General features: G+C 42.9%; 2 protein-coding genes across 2 annotated transcripts in view; one reads left to right on the forward strand and one right to left on the reverse strand.

The window, feature by feature from the left end:
* Positions 1–22,394, forward strand: part of LOC140388585 (transmembrane prolyl 4-hydroxylase-like) — a 101,263-nt gene that overhangs the window by 7,476 nt on the left and 71,393 nt on the right.
* LOC140388586 (secreted frizzled-related protein 5) lies at positions 1,651–21,491 on the reverse strand. The gene is made up of 4 exons (XM_072473009.1): positions 21,119–21,491; positions 11,842–12,011; positions 10,058–10,147; positions 1,651–2,013 (listed from the first exon to the last, which is right to left on the reverse strand). Exons 1-4 carry the CDS (start codon positions 21,439–21,441, stop codon positions 1,691–1,693), a joined length of 906 nt encoding a protein of 301 aa, XP_072329110.1. The 5' UTR covers positions 21,442–21,491; the 3' UTR covers positions 1,651–1,690.

Consider the following 22,394-nt stretch of genomic DNA (forward strand, 5'->3'; position numbering starts at 1 on the left):
CAAGGCTACAGACCAATTACTAGAAAATAGGATTAGAATAGGTAGGAGCTTGATGCCTCCTGCAGATATGATGGGCTGAAGGTCCTCTTTCTTTGCTGTAAAGCTCTATGACTATAAAGGGAGATAGATCCAATGATGGAGTTTCTAATGGAGGATTGTACTTTGACCATCCTATTCTGTATGACTCAGTCCCCTCTGTACACCTGAACTGAGCTAAGGAAGTGCTTTAGGTACAGTGCTTTTTAAATAGGTTTGGAGTTCTTGTGTGTTCATGTTTTGCAATGACTGATTAATATCAATAAACTAAAGAAAAGTTGAAGTATTGAATTTACAGCACAGTATAGAGACATTTGGTTCTTAACGCTTGCTTGCATTAATTCAACTGCAACTGTATACTAATCCCATTTTTCTGTATTTTATCATTTTCTTTTTTCAAACGTTTATCCATTCCTTTTGAAGAAATAAAGTATCTACCTCAGTAGTGACTTGAAGCATTCCATGTTCTAGTAGTACAGAAACATTTCTAACTTTGTCCTTTTTCATTAATAATCATTGAAAATGTGTAATTTGCAGGGCTGTGGGGGAAAAAGCAAGCGAGTTGGCAAAGAGACAACATAAGCATAGTGGACTGAATAGCTTCCTCTATTATGAATGTAATCTGGAGTCTCTGACCCTTTTTTTTACTAATTCACCAAACAATTCACTAATTACTACTTTCAAATCTTCTGAGAATTTTAAACTCTCCATTTGATTTGCTCATCAACATTTTCAGTTCCAAGATTTCAAGCCCTTCTTCAGAACCCTGTTTGCCTGGCATTACCCTAGTAAATCTGCACTGTCCTCTTTTCTTGGCTCCAATAGTAAATGGCCAAGAATTGCAACATGATGCAGAATTTCCTGCAACAACAAATATTAAATTTTGCACATGAAAAACTTACTCCAAAGTTTCTTGCAAAACAATTTGATCAATCTTCAGTGACTATGGTGTGGGATAAGAACGGAGGCAGCCATGGGTCAGTTCATATTGTGGGGGCAGAGGAAGAACAATACTGATAATGATTGGAGTTGATCAGAAAAGACTAATCTTTTGGAGCATGCAAAATGGTTACATTATGTTAGTTAAGACAATAGTCACAAAATGTACTTAATGTAGTTAAGCAGACTAATGATTTACGTATTTTTAGTATTATAGAACATAGAACGATACAGCGCAGTCCAGGCCTTTCGGCCCACAATGTTGCACCGAAACAAAAGCCATCTAACCTACACTATGCCATTATCATCCATATGCTTATCCAATAAACATTTAAATGCCCTCAATGTTGGCGAGTTCACTACTGTTGCCGGTAGGGCATTCCACGGCCTCACCACTTTTCCTCTTTGTTTTTGTACCTATTGTTGTCTAAAAGTCTGTCTGCTATCTGCTGTAAAGAACCGGATATTTAATAGGAATTCCTTGTTTGTGAAGGTAAGGAAATGCTGCAAACATTAGTAAAATCATGTCTGACCATGTGGTACCTGTGTAGAAATACCCCTGCTTTCATGAAGATCACTATTTGGGTGACTTCTAAATGTCTTACTCTTGATTTGAATTTGCCATTAGGAAAAGACATTAGCACTGAGAAAGATAAAAGTACTTTATAGGATCTTTACACTTTAATACATATTTACAAATATATAACGTTCAATCTCAGTATTGAGAACGGCACCTGTAGTGTTTCCACTTTCTGACAGCATGCATGAGATTTTTGTCACGCTTTTGCCACAAGTACACTTTGTACACTGCAACTTTGCCATTTTGGATCCGGCCCACGATCACAAAAGTTCCTGCACGGTTGCCTCGCGTCATGTTCTGCACACAAGTGGCATCCAAGTCAAGCCAGTGTTGAAGCTTGGGGTGGATCTCTGTCTTGAGGAGGGGCCCGTGCTTGAAGACGTCCAGTTTGCTGTCCATCTCAAAATCTGAGATGCGGGAAAAGGTAGTGTTTCTCTTTGAGATTCTGATTTTCACTGCTGTGGGAGGTAAAGTGACAGCGTATTTTCAGTATTATTCACAATTTTCAAAACTGAATAAAAGCCAAGAAATATGGGAATCACTATGTTTTGGACAATCCTGTGTAAATTTAATGTACAAATAATTGTGACAGATGAATGGAATTTGCAGAGATTTTATAATTTAATACACTGGTGTATTAAATTGTGTGTAATCTGGTGTAACAACAAAGCATAACCTAGATTCTTGCTCATTCACAATTGCCGAAGGAAAAGTCTGTCAGCATTGTCGCTGCTGCTTGCTTTCCAGCTGTCCCTTGTAGAAAGCACAACGTTGGGTTCAGCTGTGATCCTACAGTTGATGCCTGTGCCTATGTATTTATGCATGTCCTATGTTTTTTCATGAATGGAACGATCTGTCTGGACTGTACACAGAACAATACTTTTCACTGTACCTCTGTACACGTGACAAGAAATCAAAATTCAATTCAATACCATCATTGAGTCTGAACACCTGCACGAATCCTCACTCAGTTTGTGAGGTACAGGATGTTATACATTTTAGTTACCATTGTATGAAGAGTCTAAAGTCCTGTTCCTTTTCACCAAACACCATTTATTTCACTTCCACAGCCTCTGCACAAAACTCCAACACACCACCTGCCAGAGGGCACCTAAAGCCCCTTTACATACCTGTCAATTAACGGATACTTAACATAAATGAGACAACTAATTGCAATGTCTCTTAACCCATTACTTAACAGTCTCCCCTTCCTAGGAGGAAAAAAAAATAATTATGTGGAAACAAAATTTCAAGAAACTCAAAAACACACACATGATTTCCCCTCCCTTTTTTTTTGTTTGCACGAGAAAGAAAAAATGTCAATGAATGGATACTTAACATAAATGAGACAACTAATTGCAACGTCTCTTAACCCATTACTTAACAGTCTCCCGTTCCTTGGAGAAAAAAAAATAATTAGGTGAAAACAAAATTTCAAGAAACTCAAAAACACACATGATTTTCCCTCCCTTTTGTTTTTGTTTGGACGAGAGAGAAAAAACAGTCACAGAAACAAGCGCCCTTCATAAACAATATCCAAAAGTTTCTGTGAACTCGCCTCTCTTTTCGTAAAACAGCCTGACAGATGATAGCTCCTGTCGACCCATTTAATTTTTGTTATTTCCCCTCTGTCCAACATCTGCTTCAAACTTGCGATGTCTATCCGTAACCTCTTTTCATTGACACTTGTTGTGGAGTGCACATTTTCCCACAGGGATTTATTGTCAATGTGACAGTCAATAGGTATATTACCCAACTCCCCTAATCCCAAAATTTCTGTCAATATCATACTTATATAAAAGGCCATATCCACCGCCTCTACAAGGCTTAACGTCTCAGCAGCCAAAGTGCTTTTTAACACTCTCCTCATTTTCTTTGTTTCCAACACAAGCGGACAACATTTACCTTTGTTCCCCAAAAGGAAAATTATAAAACCTCCTGCGCTTGAAACCCCATCACATAAATTTGCGTAGGATGCATCACTATAAACTATGAGTTTCAAGTGCCTAAGGTCACCTAAAACTTCAAAACAGACTCCTGCATTTTTAGTTTGGCCAACGCTTTATTTGCTCTTATTATGTCTTCGACTTTGGGATCATTCATTTTTGTACTTAACTCTTAAGACATCAAAACTCAGGTCCGGTCTAGTCTGTCTACCTAACCAGTTCAGTTGCCCAATTAAGCTTTGCAGTTGCTCTTTTTCTAACTTTGAAACCATTGCGTCTTTTTGTGAAACTCGGCCACGACTAATTGCTATTGGGCTGATGCTTTCCAAATAAGATTGCTGACGTAAAGTTGCCCCTAACTTAGTCTGTCCAATTTCCAGTCCAATATATTTAAATGCACCGGAAGCCTGACTTCCAACCCTGAATTCTTTCCTCAAACCAGAGGTTTCAATAGCTTCAAAATCACTAGTCCCACCCCACAAAAAATCATTGACATGCATCATAAAAATGCCAGAAAGATTTCCTTTATAGTGCCAGTAAAACATTGCCGGATGTGCTTTCAACTGGCAACAGCCTAACTTTAACAAAACTGACCTTACCAAAAAATACCAGACTCTAGATGCATCATTTAATCCATATACACATTTGTTCAACTTCAGAATACCCCTTCTGTGTTAGCTGCTTCTTTAGGAGGACGGAGAAAAATGTCTCTCTGGAGCTGATGCCCCTGCAAAAAGGCAGCTTTTCTATCTATAGATTTGCATTCCCATGCCTTTGTGGCTAATAGAGCCAAGAAGATCTTTATTTCCTGCTGTAGGTGGATCTACCCTTAAATCCTGATCTTCAAAGTTTTCTTCAAATCCCCTTGCCACAAGCCTGGCCTTTGCCTTATACGTTCCATCCAGAAGAACCTTTTCCGTGCAAATCCATCTGTGGGATAGAGTTCTTTGTCCCCCATCCGGTACTTCCGTGTATACCCCAAATTCACTCCAACTATGCAGTTCTTGCTGTTTAGCATCTTTGATAACTTTTCATATAATTTATTGGAAGCCACCAAAATCTCACGTGCATGTGGGCTTCGACTCCTATTAGTATTCGTAGTCTTACTCATGTTCCGAGACCTTGATAAACTACGTCCCCTCTCCCGCCTGGTAACTTGTTCTATACTGCTACTACTTGATCTTTCCTATCTGCTGTGGGATGTCCTTTCAAAATTCTCGACCTTTTCCTGCGGACCTGTTCACTAACCGATGTATTATCTGAACTGACACTGCGTTTCTGTGACCTCCATTTTTGAACTTCGTGTCCCCAATCCATTGTCTTAACTCCCTCTCCTGAATACTGTACATTCAACCAATGTTTATACTTTCCAGTGGCCTTCCGTGCTCTAACAACAGTTGTATCCTTCCATTGACGAGGCCCTTCAGGCAAGTATGTCACCTTTGTACCAACTTTTGGTAGTTGTCCTTTCGGAAAAATGGCCTTATCCCAGATTTTAAGGTCCACAGCCACAATGTCGTTAAAATCCCTGGTCAAAGGTAGGGTTACTATCGGTCGTGCTGGTGTCCTTCTGTACTTCCTACAAACTTCACAGCAATCACTAACCTGTTCTATCAGTTTAGTATAGTCTTCATCCCTTACCCCTGCATCCTTTAATAAATTTTTCAGCCTCCGAGGAGACGGATGTGCAAATTGCCTATGCAGTTTTAATACCACAAGCTTTTTATCAGCTAAAGTCCCATTTTCAACTGCCATTAACACATCCTTAACCACTCTACTTGAAATATTATTTGTCAGTAATGGAATACAATAGTGTCCCGACTGTGTAAATTGTAAGTCCACCGTCTTTCCAAAACCTGTTGCCTTATCCTGTTCCATATCCAGTTTCATGCGTGCTTTCTTCATCAACGGCCTGCTCAGAAGCAAAGGTATCTCACTTGATACAACATCCGTGCTAATGAAATGATTCACTCTGGCAATATTGCAAGGGATCACCACTCTTTTCAGCGATTTCAGAGTATTATCATCCCCAAACCTGAAACTTGTGGAACTTTCATATTCCTTAACCTTGTTCTGATTTTCAGCATTCAAAGAGTCCAGGTAACATTTTAACCAGTCAATTCCACACACTGTAGATGTGCAGCCACTGTCTAATACAGCACAATTGAAGGATTCTGTAACCAACACCCTCATTACCGGCGGAACACTGTTTGTTACTAGGACAATGTCTTCTCTCTGAACACTATCTTTTTCCTCTTCTGACTCTTCCGTGTCATGTGTCGCTTCAAACACTCTATCATAACGTTTTGGACAGTTGAAGACATAATGGTATTGAGAGTCACATCGAAAACATCGATTTATCATGCCCCGTGCATTTCTGGGGTTCATCTTCCTATTGTAAGTTCTAACTGGGTTTCTGTCTTCATAATTTCCTTGTCTCGATCTCCTTCTATAGTCTTGGGCCCTGTTCATAGCTGTACAATTTTGCTATCCTGTTAGTAGTGTGTCTTCCATATTCTGCTTTATAGCAGGCTGACCTATTTGAGTCATCAGTGCCATCGGAATCGAATGTTTCCCCAGAATCTTCTTTAAAGCTTTTGTCATCTGATCGAATAAGGTATCCTCATCCGTAAACTGAACTCCTGTCAAAACCAGGAGCCTATCCATGTTGCTCACTCAAGCACAGTCAAGTAATTTAAAGGCCAACACAGACTGTGGAAATTCCAGGTTGTGTTTCTGCAGCCTTTTATATAGTCTGCCAAATTCCATTATATAGTCTTCCATGGAGAATTCCTCTATTTTACGGAACTTATCAAATTCTGACCATGCTTCATACGCACTTAAGTCACCTTTCTTGTTAATCTTATCCATATATTGTAACAGAGTCCCTAGACCTTCTTCTGAGTCTAACTCTTCCAATTCCAGCTCAGAAAGCACTTTGTTTCGCATTTTACTGTCATAAGGTAGAGAAAGAGCCAATGCCATACCTTGTTTTCTCTTTCCCAAGGCAGTTACCTTAGTCCACATAACTACTGCACTTCTCCATTGGTCGTACGATTCCCTTTCAGAAAATAAGGGGGGATAGTCATATCCAGCTATCTTTATCCTGGGTTCAGCCATGTATCTTTTTTTCCTTCTCACTCACTCCTTGGTTTGATCAGGAAAAGTTGTATCTTTCAAACCTTCACATTTGCACAGCAATCATCCTCTGCTACCATTGTTATACGTTTTAGTTACCGTTGTATGAAGAGTCAGAAGTCCTGGTATGAAGAGTCAGAAGTCCTGTTCCTTTTCACCAAACACCATTTATTTCACTTCCACAGCCTCTGCACAAAACTCCAACAACACACCACCTGCCAGAGGCCACCTGAAGCCGATTTATATATCCGTGTCAATTAATGGATACTTAACATAAATGAGACAACTAATTGCAATGTCTCTTAACCCATTACTTAACACAGGATTTTTCCAATGAATGCATAACTTTTCAATCTGCTGAATTGTTGATTATTTTCTTGCTGATTATTTTAAATTGGCAAAGACTTTTGATTCTTGGCATGATTGTAAACAGCTGCAAGAATGCTTCACTTGAAGGACCTGCTAATGGCATTTAAAAAAAAATAATAATTCTTGAGAAATGTGTAAAAAAATAATGACACCAATGGTCATTTTATTTTGGTAATATATTTCCCAGTGTGTTCTTATCCTGTACAGCCTGATGGTTGGGTCATACAGATTATCATTGGGTAAGACTTATGTTAGACCTAGGACATTGATTTTAATTGTGCTTTCCCATTGGGTAAAGGTACTGTCCAATGTAGAACTAAGCCATATGGACCAGATAGCCCGATCTTTTGATTTTTGGCCTGTTCTGAACTTTCTAATCTCAACCAGAGCAGCAGTAGGAATATAGAAATGTAGAAAATGGGAGTGGGTCATTCGACCTTGTTAGCCTGCCCCCCCATTCAATATGATCATGGCTGATCCTCTATCTCAACGTCATACTCCTGCGCTCTCCCTATACCCTTGAAGTCTTTTAGCATCTAGAAATATATTTGTGATGTACAAGTCTATTAAACATATTCAGTGACTCGACCTCCAAAGCCTTCTGTGGTAGGGAATTCCACAAGTTCACCAACTTCTGAATGAAGACATTTTTCCTCATCTCAGTCCTAAATGGCTTATCCTGAGACTGTGACCCCTTGTTCTTGACGAGCCAGAGGAAACATCATCCTTGCATCCAGTCCTGTCAGAATTTTATACATTTCAATGAGAACCCCCCTCATTCTCCTAAATTCCAGTGAATATAGGCCCAGTCAACCCAATCTCTCCCCATATGAAAATAAATGACATCACAGGTACTCCTGAATCAGGCTCGCAATATTGTTTGCAGCCCGGTGAACCCTACTGGAAAGTGTTTTGCGAATGTTCAGAGAGGACAAGAATGAGATCAGCGTTGATACTCTGTCCGGCTCGAGGCTCTATCCATCCAAGCTCACTTGAATATTGGCCACTTCGGCAAATTACTTGAGAACTGTGTATTAATAAAGTTATGTCCCAACACAAGTTTGTGGCCTGAATTTTCCAGTTGGTGTTATTTTAATACCATCAGCTATTTTGAATAAAAGTTAAAAATAATTGTGTTTAGAATAACATGGGCTTGAACCTTCAGAGGAGGAAAGAAAATTGAAAAGGAAAAATCTGTTTTTACCAACAGTGTAAACTGCCAAGTGTGACTATTATATTGTGTGACCGATATACTGGAATTTTGATACAATGAGTGTTACTTAATTTACAGTCTCTTGGGGCTCTGCTGACTTTAGAACTAAATAGAAAATTTATACATTAGTTTGCTATTTGCCAAATAAATTGGACAGAGGATGGGTTAGGAACATGAGTTCTAAGGTGCACTTACCTGCCGTTGAAAATTAATTGAAACCCTTCCTAGTTAATGTCTTCTCATCAGGACAAAATTGTAAATGGAAAATTGAAAGAGAAAACAGTTTTTGTCACTAATTTACATTTCCGAAGTCAATAATTAAAAGATCAGCATAAAATTATCTCAAAGAGAGTGAGGGCAGAGATTTTGCAATGCAGATGGTTGAAACATGTAATCCTCCAGAGACTACAGCTGTTTATATGAAAGAATGGATAAATATTTGGAGTAGAGGAACATTATACTGGGCCATTGGGAGAGTTGCTGGGTAGGGTGAGGGTGTTAGTTTAGAATTGCTTTAGCTACTGTGCTGTAAACTTGTGTCCAGGCAGCACGCTCAAATATCCAACTATTTTCCTTAAACAGGAATACAAACTTACAAATTAGGTGCAGGTGTAGACTAATCGGTCCCTTGTGCCTGCTCCGCCACTTAATTGTAGCCTCAATGCCACGTTCCTGCCTGTGCTTGATACCCTTTGACTCCCTTGTTAGTTCAGAATATAATGATATCTGTTCTTTGATATATTTTATAATTAAACATTATCTAAAACTCTCTCCTTTCACCCCAACCTTTTTGGTCAAACACAATAACTAACCTGCAGTGTGCTACTTTGATCCTTCGTAATGAATAATAATAAAGCACAGAAGGGGGGAAAAGCTTTTAAATTTACTTTTGAGGTTGGGTGGTGGCTGTCAGTGTCAACTGCATTTTCATCCAAAGTTGCTCTGAGATGTTGGTGGTTGGACTTTTACAATTGAGTGTGTTGCAAGGCCACTAACAAGTATCAAGAGTTAACTACATAGTAAGCCAGCAAAGGTAGGTGTTTGGGTTTTAAGCTGTAACCAGTGACGCATTTGGATTTCTGTAGCCATGTGACTGTACCATGAGGCTGCATCTGGCGGCAGACATCTTAAGACCAGTTCAATAAAGACTTCTTACTGAGAAACTCTGAAGTACAGCTATCCTCGACATGAAATATGGTGTACAGAATTGGAGAAAAAAAACTTTTGAACCCTGGAAATGATGCGATAAGGAACCGATAACCTGAGAACACAGTCCAAATGTCCAAAAAGATTGCTGAAAAAAGAACAAAAAGAAAAGCTACAAGTAAATACTGAGTGAGTAAAAAAAAAAAAAATAGCAGCAGTAAATTTTCCCATCCTACCTCCAGTAGAATTGGATGGTGATGTGGCAAAACTGAGATTTGCAACCAACTTAATTAACAAACCGGAACCGATAAGAGAACCCAGGTCCTCAGCACCACAGTCCCAGTGCTAACCACTGCGCCACCGTACTGCCCTACTGACTCGCTTTTTGATAGGATTGGAACTGGTGTGCTCCGGGTTGCTGCTCTGTTATCCTAACTTGCACTGCTGAAATACATTGTCCTCCTCAAATAAATATCTCTAACCTTTTTGAGAAATTTCCATTGCACAGAGAAACGATAGACCATGGAAAACTCTCCAGCAGCATGCTCTGCCACCAAAGATTCCTCAAAATCTCATTCTGGTTTTGCAGATTTGGTCAAGCTCGTCAAATTAATGAAACATTTCTACTAGACAATAGCCTCAGACAAGAGAAGAATTGATGCGTATATTACCTCCTTGTATTACACTCACCAAAATCATGTGAACAAAATGTATTGAGTATTTCTTTAGATGAGGTGGTTACTTCCAATTCGCAGTCTCGACAGCTTGCTTGGGGCACTGCTGTGTAGTGAATGAAAATATATATATGTTAGATGCAGACAGGTACAATGCTCTATGATGAACTGACCCTGTCATTTTCTAACTTTATTTGTGTGTGGGTGGGGGGTGGAGTTAATATTTATTTTAGTTCTTTGACTCTGACCGCTGATCCATCTGCTTAGAGGTGCAAGAATGGCCTGGAGTAGTTTTGTTTTCTTAAAACCAGACCAACAGGTCTTCTGTAAAATGATTTGAAGGCCAAAGTCTGGCGATATAGAAAACAAATTTAGGTTTATCCTTCCCATATCACATTCTGAGGACATTTACAAACATACAAAATAGGTGCAAAGTAGGCCATTCGACTCCTTAAGCCTACTTTGCCAATCCATCATTTCAAAGTACTTCACTGACAAATTTTATTTTGTGATTTATAATATTGCTTTTTAGCTAAACATGGCAGTCAGTGTACACATAGCATAGTCCCATGAACACAAATGGGCTCATCTATTGCTTAGGGGTGAATGTTGACTAGTACTGGGGGAGGTCTGTATGCTGTCCTCTTTGGAAAGTGTCTTCAAATCTTCCAAATATACTTGAATAGGTCGACAGAGCCTCTAGATTAATGTATTTTCGGAAATGCGACATCCGACAATGCAGCACTTGCTCAGTGCTATATCTACGTGTTGGCCCAGATTATGTAATTGGATTGTAAAACTATGGAATGCAGAATTAGATTTTTCACAAAGTTAGTGTTTGACCTGAATTTGATTGATTTGTAACAGTAGAAATTGAATGCAGTTTATATGGAGAGGGGAAAAATTATTGTTGTACAACTCCAGTTATGTTGTGGGGTCTGTTGAGTCTCTGGTCTGTACTGAGATGCATGATCTCCGCCTTTACAGCCTATGTGCTCCAAGACATTGGGGGATGGGCAGAAATTGCCACTATCCAGTGATCCCCATGAAGGTATGCCAGCATGGATAACAGATAAGGAAAAGATAAAACTGGGCTTCCATTATTCAGCACTTGCTTTGATGTAATGTATATTCTGTCTCTGTACAATGAGAACACCATAAATATTTATATAAACCTGAATTGTCAAACTGACACTTATGGGATGAAAAGACCCAGAAAGGGATAAAATGTAATGTTGGCCATGTTACTTTGTACAACGACACTTTTGTTGTGAAAAGTGCACACATTACTATTTAAACATTGAAGGCAACAGTGATTTGTAGCATGGAGGATGGAGCCTTTGAGAAAAGACATTGACCAAGGATTCACCTGCTTCACATCTTATTTTCTGGCAAGAAGATGGGAAGTGAAATTGCTTCCAGACAACAGAGAGGCTTGAATGATTTTCACATTTTCCTCCTCTCCAAGACACTCCTGCTCACTGCCCCGACCTGACAGTATTTATCATGTGCAAAAATTGCAAGTGAGAACTGGAATGGTGCCACGTTGTGGTTTAGTGCATACATTGAGCATTGTGTGTTATAAAATCTTTCCAAAGGAACCGGCTGAATGATCCCTGGTTACTTTTTATTTGCATTTTGTGGTTCCTTATCCCCTTAATAATTTTAACAGGGTACCAGAAACTAGGTTGAAATGGTTTGTTTTTTACAGAAGAACAATTAGGCTTGATCAGAATATGTTGTATGTGGTTTGTTTAATGTGCTATTACATGAAATCCACTATTAATCAAAATCACTTACTCCTTCTATGTAATGCTGTCTTGTTGCTGATAGCGGAGATGCACATGCCGTGGTCAGCAGGGAACTTGTTGCAGTTCAGTATTTCTGGCCATGGGTAGCCATAGCAGGCCATGATGGGAGCACAGTTGTTCCTCACTGCTACACATAGGCTGTGACAAGGGTATATAAACCTTAAAAGTGGCAAAAGTTAAGAGAATGATGTTGTTTCCTGTTGGTCTTCCTCAATAAATTATTGTTCTTCCAATGCATGTACATTGGAAAAATATTCCAGTTGGAGGTACAATTTATTTGTAGCTTCTTAAGTGGCTTAATTATTATAACACGAGAAATAGGAGCAGGCACAGGTAATTAGGAGTTTTTTTCCTGCTCCACCATTCAATAAGATCATGGCTGAGCTGTACCTTCCAACCTTATATCTAGATCCTTTGACCCCTTAGCATCCAAAAATCATGTCTAGTTTTGACTTGAATACACAACGCCTGCACATCTACAGCTGTGGTTGAGAATTCCGAGGATTCACGACCTTTGAGTGAATAGATTTCTCATTTAATGTTATTCAGATTGTGATATTGTGATTTCCCCCCCCCCCCCCCCCCCAACCATTTAACATATCATAGAATCGCTACAGTACAGAAGGAGGCTTCAGCCCATCTAGTCTGCGCTGACCCTCCAAAAGCGCACCCCTTGTAGGCCCAATCCCCCGCCCTACCCCTGTAACCTCAGCTACCTTTGGACAATTTAGCCAATCCACCTAACTTGCACATCTTTGAACTGTGGGAGGAAACCTACGCAGACACTGGAAACGCACGGAAACTCCCACGCAGTCACCCAAGGCCGGAATCAAACCCAGGTCCCTCGTGCTGAGGCAATAGTGCTATGGACCGTGCTGCCCCTATATATTGAACATCGAGGTGACGTTTACTTTTACTCCAATTTAAAGGAGAATTCCTGAGTTTTTCCAGGTCGCTGACCTTTTACAAAATCTCACTGTCGAAAATAATACATTTCTGTTGAGTAATTTCATGAGCAAATTAGTAACTGGAGAGAAAACCCATACTTTTCCTGTTTCTCATTAAGGATATTTGCCCCGCAAGATTTTTCTAATCAAATTTAAGATAAATTGTGACAATGAATAAACCCCATTTGAATACACTCATGATTCCAGGAGAATACAGCATCCTAATCAGATGCTAAAAAAAGTAACAAGCATTGATTCTGCTGTCCTTCAATAATGGACACTGAATGCATTTCTGTAGGAGCACAAAGATGTTGTGCGTTCTGGCATTTTTTAATTGTGTTTGCTGCAATTTTAACCTAACAATACCAATGCCTCCAGCACTCCCCCACCGCCCCCCCCCCCCCCCCAAACTTAGACTTGTAAAGTATGTTGGAACTGCATCCAGAAGTCTTTTTCCCTGTTTTTTAATGCAAGTGATCTCCTTTTCTTGTGGTATAACAGTGGGGGTTTTGCTGTCTTAAAGAGAGTTCCATTTGTCTGAAATTAAAGATTGCGACTTAAATAACTGCACCATCGTAGGGTCTACAGAAGTGCAAACCAGGTGAATTATATCACTGACAACGGACCATATCAGTTTTACTAGTATTTTGGCACTACTACTTGCAGTGGAAATGTGAGAGAGGACATGGGTGTTCTGGATCAACTGAAGATTGAAAGATGGCGAAGAGGCAAGCTTTGAGGAGAGCGTTTACGAAATCAATAGGGAGGTTATTGAAACATGACTTGGGGTTTTAGCAGAGGAGGGTAATAGACGATGGACACAATTAAGTATTATTGTGGATGTGGGGGAAAAACATTGTTTCCAATACTGACTCCGTGTGTAATGAATGGGCAGGAAGGGAGGTTGATGGAATTGAAGCAATTACATCAATACTGGCACGAACGAACCCAAGAGGGTGGATTCATTATGCTATTGAGCTGAAGGAAATTTCCAAACAAGCAGAATTCATGTCAGACAGGCAATCAAGGAGAACGGTAATAGTCAACTGGACTTTGGCAGAACAAATCAATATTCAATCAAAATAAAGTGGGTCGGGACTTCCGGTGGCGGCCATGGAAGGGTAGGTCGCACATTTGATAGATCCCGCCTGTAATGGACTTTTGGACCTTTTTCTTCCGTTTTTTTTCCGTTATTTTCCGGATTTTATGGGATAAAGCAGTGAAGAGTGAGACAGTAAGGAGAAATCCCCCTCCGGTGTATGGAGAATTGGACCAGAAGTGGCCGTGTGAGACGACAAAGTCTTATAAGGGAGATGCAAGCAGAGCTGGTAACACGGGACTGCATGGCGGAGAGCAAGGGCCACGGGGAGACGGCACAGTGGTCGACAGAGCAGCTGGTGAAGTTTTTTGAGGATTGCTTCGCCAAGCTGCAGAAGGACACGCTGGACCCGATTAAGGCTTTGATTGATAAAGTGGTTCAGAATCAGGAAACCCACGGGGAAGTGATCCAGGAGGTCGAACAAAAGTTGTCCAAGCACGAGGAATATATAACCGTGCTGGAAAGCAAGGTGAGGATAATGAACGACCGCCAGAAAAGAATGCAGGAGAAGCTGGGGGACCTGGACAATAGGTCCAGGAGGCAGAATCTCCGAATTGTTGGCCTCCTTGAAGGCAGTGAGGGATCAGATGCGAGGGCGGTGGGCCAAGAAAGAACGGAGCAGCAAGTGGGAGAACTGTGAGTTGCGCATTTATCAGGACCTGGGAGCAGATTTGGCCAAAAGGTGAGCTGGGTTCAATCGGGCAAAAGCAACCCTCTTTAAGAAGGGGGTGAAGTTCAGGATGCTGTACCCAGCCCGCCTGTGAGTCACACATGTGGAAAGGAACTTCTACTTTGAAACGCCAGACGAAGTATGGACCTTTATTAAAGAAATGAAGCTGGAGGCGAATTAAAAGACACTTGAGCCTTGGAAAAGTACTGTGGCAGCGATTTGTGGTGCTGGATTGTAAAAATTTAAGTAGCTCTAAGTGAAATAATGGGCTGTGTGGATGGTTAAAGGTTGATTTGTCTTGCAGGGACCTTGTTAGGTGGGGGGGATGCGCTTTGAATTTAGTTCTGCTTTTTGGGTGTCTATTTTTCTAAAGTGATTGTTTCTTCACTTTTTTTTCTGTTTGCTTACTGGGGAATGATGTTTTTAAAATGTTTATTCATGTAGGGGGGAAGAGAGGAGAGTACAATAGGGAGACAGACTGGTGCCAGGGGCGGGAGCTATCGAGTCAGCATGGGTCAGCTGACTCTGAAGCGCAGTGTGGGGTGGACAGGTGTTAAGCTGGAGCTTGACTTGGGGAATTGGGTTTTTAGTGTTGTTGCTGGGGGTGGTGGTGGTGGGTGGGGGGGGGGGGGGTGGGGGGGGAGCTGCTTTGCTGACAGGGGAGGAACTGTTACTCGGGGACAAATGGGAGGTTGGGAACAACGACAGCCCGAGTGGGGACTCGAAGCGAGCTCGAGACTGGCCTAAATAGGGTGATGGCTAGTCGGCCGGGGGGGGTTGGAAGCCCCCCCCCCCCACCGTCCAGGCTGATCACATGGAACGTGAGAAGACTGAATGGGCCGGTCAAGAGGGCTCGCGTGTTCGTGCATTTGAGGGAACTGAAGGCGGACATGGCAATGCTACAAGAGGCACACCTAAAGGTTACAGACCAGATGAGATTGAGGAAGGGGTGGGTTAGCCAAGTGTTCCACTCAGGACTGGACTCAAAAGACCAGGGGGGTAGCGATCTTGATCAGCAAACGAGTGGTATTCGAGGCAGGGAGAATCGTGTCAGTCAAGGCAGGTAGGTACATAATGGTGAGTGGGAAGCTGGAGTGGGTGTATGGTACTTGTGAACATATATGCTCCGAATTGGGACGACGTGGAATTTATGAGGCGGGTGTTAGGTAAGATCCCAGATTTAGAGTTACATAACCTGATCATGGGAGGGGACTTCAACACAGTCATTGATTCGGAATTGGACCGGTCAAAGTCTCGGACAGGAAGGAGGCCGGCTGCGGCAAAGGAATTGAAGGGTTTTATGGAACAAATGGGGGGAGGAGACCCATGGAGGTTTGCACAGCCGAGGACGAAGGCGTTTTCCTTTTTTTCATATGTCCACAAGGTATATTCTCGCATCGACTTTTTTGTTCTGAGCAGGGCGCTAATACCGAAGGTGGTGGATACTGAGTATTCGGCAATTGCAGTGTCAGATCATGCCCCGCACTGGGTGGATCTACGTGTTCGTGAGGAGAGAGGGCAATGCCCACTGTGGAGACTGGATGTGGGGTTGCTAGCGGATGAGGCGGTCTGTGGGCGGGTTAACCAGTCCATCCAGAATTACCTGGAAACAAATGATACAGGGTGGTCTCTGCAGCGACTGTCTGGGAAGCTTTGAAGGCAGTAGTCGGAGGGGAATTAATCTCGATACGGGCCCACAGGGAAAAGATGGAACCGGCTGAGAGGGATAGATTAGTGGAGGAGATACTCCAGGTGGACAGGGGATACTCTGAGGCCCCGGACACGGGGCTACTGTGGGAGTGGTGGAGGTTACAGGTGGAATTTGGGCTGTTGACCACAGGGAAAGCAGTGGAACAGTTGAGGAAGGCAAGGGGGGCGATCTATGAGTACGGGGAAAAGACGAGCAGAATGTTGGCGCACCAGCTCAGGAAAAGCGAGGCGGCCAGGGAGATAGGTAAAGTAAAGAGTAGAGACGGTAATACTGTCCTGGACCCAGCGGGGGAGAACGAGGTGTTTAAGGACTTTTATAGTAAATTATATGAGTTGGAACCCCCGGCTGAGGTGGAGGGGATGAGGCAATTTCTGGATCAGTTAAGGTTCCCGAGGGTGAAGGATGACCTGGTGGGGGGGCTGGGAGCCCCAATTGAGATTGAGGAAAGAATCAAGGGGTTGGAGGGCATGCAGTCGGGCAAGGCCCTGGGGCATGACGGCTACCCGGTGGAATTCTATGAGAAGTTTTCAGAGATATTGAGCCCACTGCTGGTGAGGAGAGATAAGAGAGTCCTCCCCTGGACAATGTCGCAGGCCTTGATTTCATCGATCTTGAAATGGGAGAAGGATCTGGAGCAACGTGGGTCATACAGGCTGATTTCTCTACTGAATGTGGATGCCAAACTGCTGGCTAAGATACTGGCCACAAGGATAGAGGACTGTGTCCCGGGGGTGATAGGGGAAGACCAGACGGGATTTGTTAAGAGCAGGCAACTCAAGGCCAATGTTCGAAGGCTTTTAAATGGTATTATGATGCCCTCCGAAGGAGAGGAGGCGGAGGTGGTGGTAACAATGGATGGGGAGAAGGCTTTTGATTTGGTGGAGTGGAATTACCTGTGGAAGGCGCTGGGAAGGTTTGGGTTTGGTGAGGGCTTTATTGACTGGGTGCGGTTGCTCTATCAGGCACCAGTAGCGAGTGTGTGCACGAACCGGCTGAGGTTGGGGAATTTTGAACTACACCGAGGGACGAGGCAAGGGTGCCCCCTCTCCCCGTTACTGTTTCCTCTGGCCATAGAGCCATTGGCCATGGCGTTAAGAGCCTCTAGGAACTGGAAAGGGCTGGTTTGGGGAGGGGGTGGAGCACTGGGTCTCGCTCTACGCAGATGATCTGCTTTTGTACATTTTGGACCCGTTGGAGGGGATGGGGGAAGTAATGCGAATCTTGGGGGAATTTGGCAATTTTTCGGGGTATAAATTGAACATTGGGGGAAAAGCAAGATGTTTGCGATCCAGGCAAGAGGGCAGGAGAAGAGACTGGGAGAGCTGCCGCTTAGAATGATAGGGAAGAGCTTTCGATGTCTGGGAATCCAGGTGGACCGGAAATGGGAGGTACTACACAAGTTAAACCTATCCCGGTTGGTAGAACAAATGGAAGGGGACTTTAAGAGATGGGACATGCTCCCGCTATCATTGGCTGGGAGATTACAGACCCTGAAAATGACGGTCCTCCCCAGATTTCTGTTTGTCTTTCAGTGCCTCCCAATCTTCATCCCTTAGGCCTTTTTCAAGTGGATGAATAAGATTAGTTTGGGCTTTGTGTGGGCGAGTAAAACCCCGCCAGTGAAGAAAGTGTTGCTGGAGCTAGTCGGGGGGAGGGTGGGTTGGCGCTGCCGAACTTCTGCAATTACTACTGGGCGAAATATATAGCCGTGATCAGGTAGTGGGGGAGGGGTTGGCATGGGAGCGGATGGAGGCGGCGTCATGTAAAGACACCAGTCTGGGAGCATTGGTAACGGCACCTCTGCCGTTCTCATCTGCCCGATACTCCACAAGTCCGGTGGTAGTGGCGGCTCTGAGGATCTGGGGGCAGTGGAGGAGATATAAGAGAGTGGAGGGAGCATCGATTTGGACTCCGATTTATAACAACCACAGGTTTGTACCGGATAGGCTAGATGGTGGGTTCCGGAGTTGGCAGAGGGCAGGAATTAGAAGGATGGGGGATCTATTTATAGATGGGAGCTTTCCCAGCTTGAAAGCTTTGGAGGATAATTTTAAATTGCCAGCATGGAATGGTTTTAGGTATTTGCAGGTGCGCGACTTCCTGAGAAAACGGGTGCCGGCCTTTCCGCTGCTGCCGCCACGGGGGATACAGGATAGAGTAGTTTCCATTACCTGGGTGGGAGAGGGGAAGGTATTGGATATTTACCAGGAGCTTTCGGAGGCGGAGGAAACTCCAGTGGAGGAGCTTTAGGCCAAGTGGGAGGACGAGCTCGGAGGAGAGATAGGCGGGTCTATGGACGGATGCCCTAAGCAGGGTTAATACCTCCTCATCGTGCACCAGGCTTAGCCTGATACTATTTAAGGTAGTCCACCGGGCACACATGACAGTGGCTAGTTTTTCGGGGCAGAGGATAGGTGTGCGAGGTGCGCGGGAAGCCCAGCAAATCATGTCCACATGCTTTGGGCATGCCCAAAGCTTAAGAGGGTTTTGGCAGGGTTTTGCGAAGGCAATGTCCACAGTGCTAAAAACATGGGTGCTCCCGGAGGTAGCATCTTTGGAGTGTCGGAAGATCCGGGAGTTCAGGGGGCGAAAGAGGCCGACGTCTTGGCCTTTGCCTCCCTGGTAGTCCTGAGAAGGATCTTATTAATGTGGAGGGACTCGAAGCCCCCGAGTGTAGAGGCCTGGGTTCGTGACATGTCTGGGTTTCTCAGTCTTGAGAAAATAAAGTTTGCCTTAAGAGGGTCAACGTTAGGGTTCTCCCGGAGGTGGCAGCCGTTCGTCAACTTTCTTGGGGAAAATTAAAAATGTCAGATTGGGCCGGGGGGGGCGGGAATGGTTATTTTATCATGTTGATGTCATTGTTTTAGTTACTGTTATAAAAAATTTCAAATACCTTAACATTTTTTTAAAGTGTCAAATGTTTAGCATATGCTGTGATCCAGTTCGTACCTTTTGGGAGTCTAAAACAGCTAATCAATAAATATACTGTGTAAATGTCATTCATGTTAAAGGGATTAGTGAACTTTCAGGTTGTGTGTGAAATATTTTATAAACACTTAAATATAATTAGGTTGGAAATCTGATGAATGCATTTTTTTCTTTATTCGTTTATGGAATGTGGGCGTTGCTGCATTTATTGCCCATCCCTGAGGGCATTTTAAGAGTCAACCACATTGTTGTGGATCTGGAGTCACATGTAGGCCAGACCAGATAAGGACAGCAGATTTCCGATCCCCAAAGGACATTAGTGAACCAGATGGGTTTTTAAGACAATCGATGATGGTTTCATGGTCATAGAACAAAGTGCTGAAGGAGGCCATTCGGCCCATCGATCTGCACCGACCCACTTAAACCCTCACTTCCACCCTATCCCCGTAACCCAATAACCCTTCCTAACCTTTTTCTTTTGGACACTAAGGGCAATTTAGCATGGCCAATCCACATAACCTGCATGTCTTTGGACTGTGGGAGGAAACCGGAGCACCCGGAGGAAACCCACGCAGACACGGGGAGAATGTGCAGACTCCGCATAGACAGTGACCCAGCGGGGAATCAAACCTGGGACCCCGGCGCTGTGAAGCCACAGTGCTATCCACTTGTGCTACCGTGCCACCCATCATTAGATTTTAATTCCAGATTTTTTATTGAATTCAAATTTCACCATCCGTCTTGCCGGGAGTCGAACCCAGATCCCCAGAGCAATCCCCTGGGTTTCTGGATTACTAGTTGGGCACCAATACCACAGCCACTGCCCACTTTTGTGCATTTTGTGCATAACCCAATAACCCCTCCGAACCTTTTTTTTGGGACACTAAGGGCAATTTATCATGGCCAATCCACATTACCTGCACATCTTTGGACTGTGGGAGGAAACCAGAGCACCAGGAGGAAACCCACCCAGACACGGGGAGAATGTACAGTGACCCAAGCCGGTTATTGTCACAAGTAGGCTTCGATGAAGTTACTGTGAAAAGCCCCTAGTCGCCATATTCCGGCACCTGTTTGGGGAGGGCAGTACGGGAATTGAACCCGCGCTGCTGGCCTTGTTCTGCATTACAAGCCAGCTGTTTAGCCCACTATGCTAAACCAGCCCAGCAAACGTATTGCCTAACATGCAACTGAGCCATACAGGTCAGCAAGGTATCAGTCTTGCTCTGCACAGAGTTTGCTGATCTCAGTGGGACTGGTATTTAGGGTTATCGCATAGGATTATATGGCAAAGAAACCCAAACAGTCCCATACTGGCATTTATACTCGAGCCTCCTGACGACTGGGGGCTTTTCACAGTAACTTCATTGCAGTATTAATGTAAGCCTACTTGTGACACTAATAAAGATTATTATTATCTAATTCCATCATTGTCACCCTTCTCTCATATATACCTCTCTGTCGCGGGGGAATGAGAAATGTGTGTTTCAGAACTGTCACAAATTAAAACAGCAGAAACCCGCCTGTCGCGCATTTGGAGGCAGTGAGGTTGTGAACCAGAAAACTGGAATAATCACATTTAGTTCTGCTTTTAGAATATAAAGCCACTCAGCGATTTTGGATTAATTCGTCATTAAACAAAAATATATTTTCATCACACAAAAATCTCGCGTTTGATTAATGTTTAACTGATTCTCAATTTGTGGATTGACAAAAACGTCACTTTACGCGGTATTATTTTAAATATTCCTTGGTACTCTGCATTAAATTTAGTATTGGGCATGTAGTTCTGGGACTCAATTCAAAATATTTCACAAGACAACTTTTATATATTTATTTTCATTAATATTAAATGACACTTAACTTCCCGGCTGTCTCGCAAAGCGGATTGATGCACTTAACGTTCCTTACCTGTCTAAGCAAACGGGTGCAATAAGAGAACACAGGAAAATCCTGGCGTCTGGATGACATTCTCTGGCCAGTAAAGGTAACCAGCTGGTGGACTGTTGGATTGCTTCAGCGAGAGTTTCATGTTCCAGTATGTTGGGGACCCTCATCTCCGTGTAGCCAATGTCGTAGCACAGGGCCATCGCCTTGGGGATGCGCAAGCATCTAGTGGAACTGCCCAGGTTTATAGGCAACACGTGAGAAGCCACGGGTAGCAAATAGGTTACAACGAAAGAGAAACTTTGCAGAGTGGATTTGATGGGACCTCCAATTGCCCCGAAGCCCATCTCCGTTCTTTTGCTTCTATGTGACTTGGGTCAAAAAAAATCACTGAACAGATCGTGTATTGCGACTAAAGTGGTGTGTTGACTGTTCTCAACTTTCTGTGGACCATTTATAGGAAAGTTACTCTGCCTAATCCCTGCTCATTAGGTCGAACAAGGACAATACCATTGTTTTATTTACAAATTACTCTTATTGTTGGAGTTTTCAGGGGGGGCTGAAGCTGAGGCCAGGAGGTACCTTAATGAGAGCGTGGGTGGGGGAGGTGATGGGTGTAGTGGCTGCTATTGTGAATACCTCCGAATTATTAAATCACATTTACTCTTCCTGCCCAAGCAGTTGGGAGGCTGTTCTCTGTCACGGTCCCTCCATACGCTGCTCGGTAATTATCCAGCAGTGAGATGTACACCCGTGGGTCTGTTTGTGTTGGGAGGAAATCAAATTAAAGACTTGTTTATTTTGTGCAGTGACCCACACAAATATTAAACTTGGGTTAAATCGAGTTGCAACCGTAGTTACAGTATTACCCCTTTAGTGAGACTATTAACCCTACTTACTGCTCAGGAAATATTTTTCAAGGAACATTGCAACCATTGATGGCTTTCATTCAGTTTAATGTACTCTGAAAGTTGGGTGATCGATGATTTGCAGATCTCAATCGGCTTTTGTGGTTGATTTATTTACAAACATGACCAAGACGTATCAGCAACTTGAACAATTAAACATTTGATCAATATTTTACATTTTTCTTTGAGAAAGTTATATTTTTCTGAAGTGAACTCTCAGTTCCACAGTTAACAAAACCATAGCAGTTTCCTGTAATCAAAACGTAATAACACCCCAAATAAAGTGGCTTGTGTTCTAAAATTCTAAAAATCGTATCCAGGACTTTTTTGGTGCAGATTGGCTTGTCTCCTCTCTCACTGTCGTCTAAATTAACAGCCATTTGCAAACTGCT

Source organism: Scyliorhinus torazame, chromosome 13, assembly GCF_047496885.1.
Source record: "Scyliorhinus torazame isolate Kashiwa2021f chromosome 13, sScyTor2.1, whole genome shotgun sequence".
NCBI lineage: Eukaryota > Metazoa > Chordata > Chondrichthyes > Carcharhiniformes > Scyliorhinidae > Scyliorhinus > Scyliorhinus torazame.

Bases quoted from the DNA above. Each gene is read 5' to 3' on its own strand.
- LOC140388586 (XM_072473009.1), bottom strand. From the start codon at position 21,441: ATGGGCTTCGGGGCAATTGGAGGTCCCATCAAATCCACTCTGCAAAGT. The intron at 10,148-11,841 runs GTAAGTGATTTT...TTCACTACACAG, and splicing joins GACAGCATTACATAGAAGGA to CAGTGCCCCAAGCAAGCTGT. The intron at 2,014-10,057 runs GTGAGTGTAATA...TACCTCCCACAG, and splicing joins ATTTTGTTCACATGATTTTG to CAGTGAAAATCAGAATCTCA.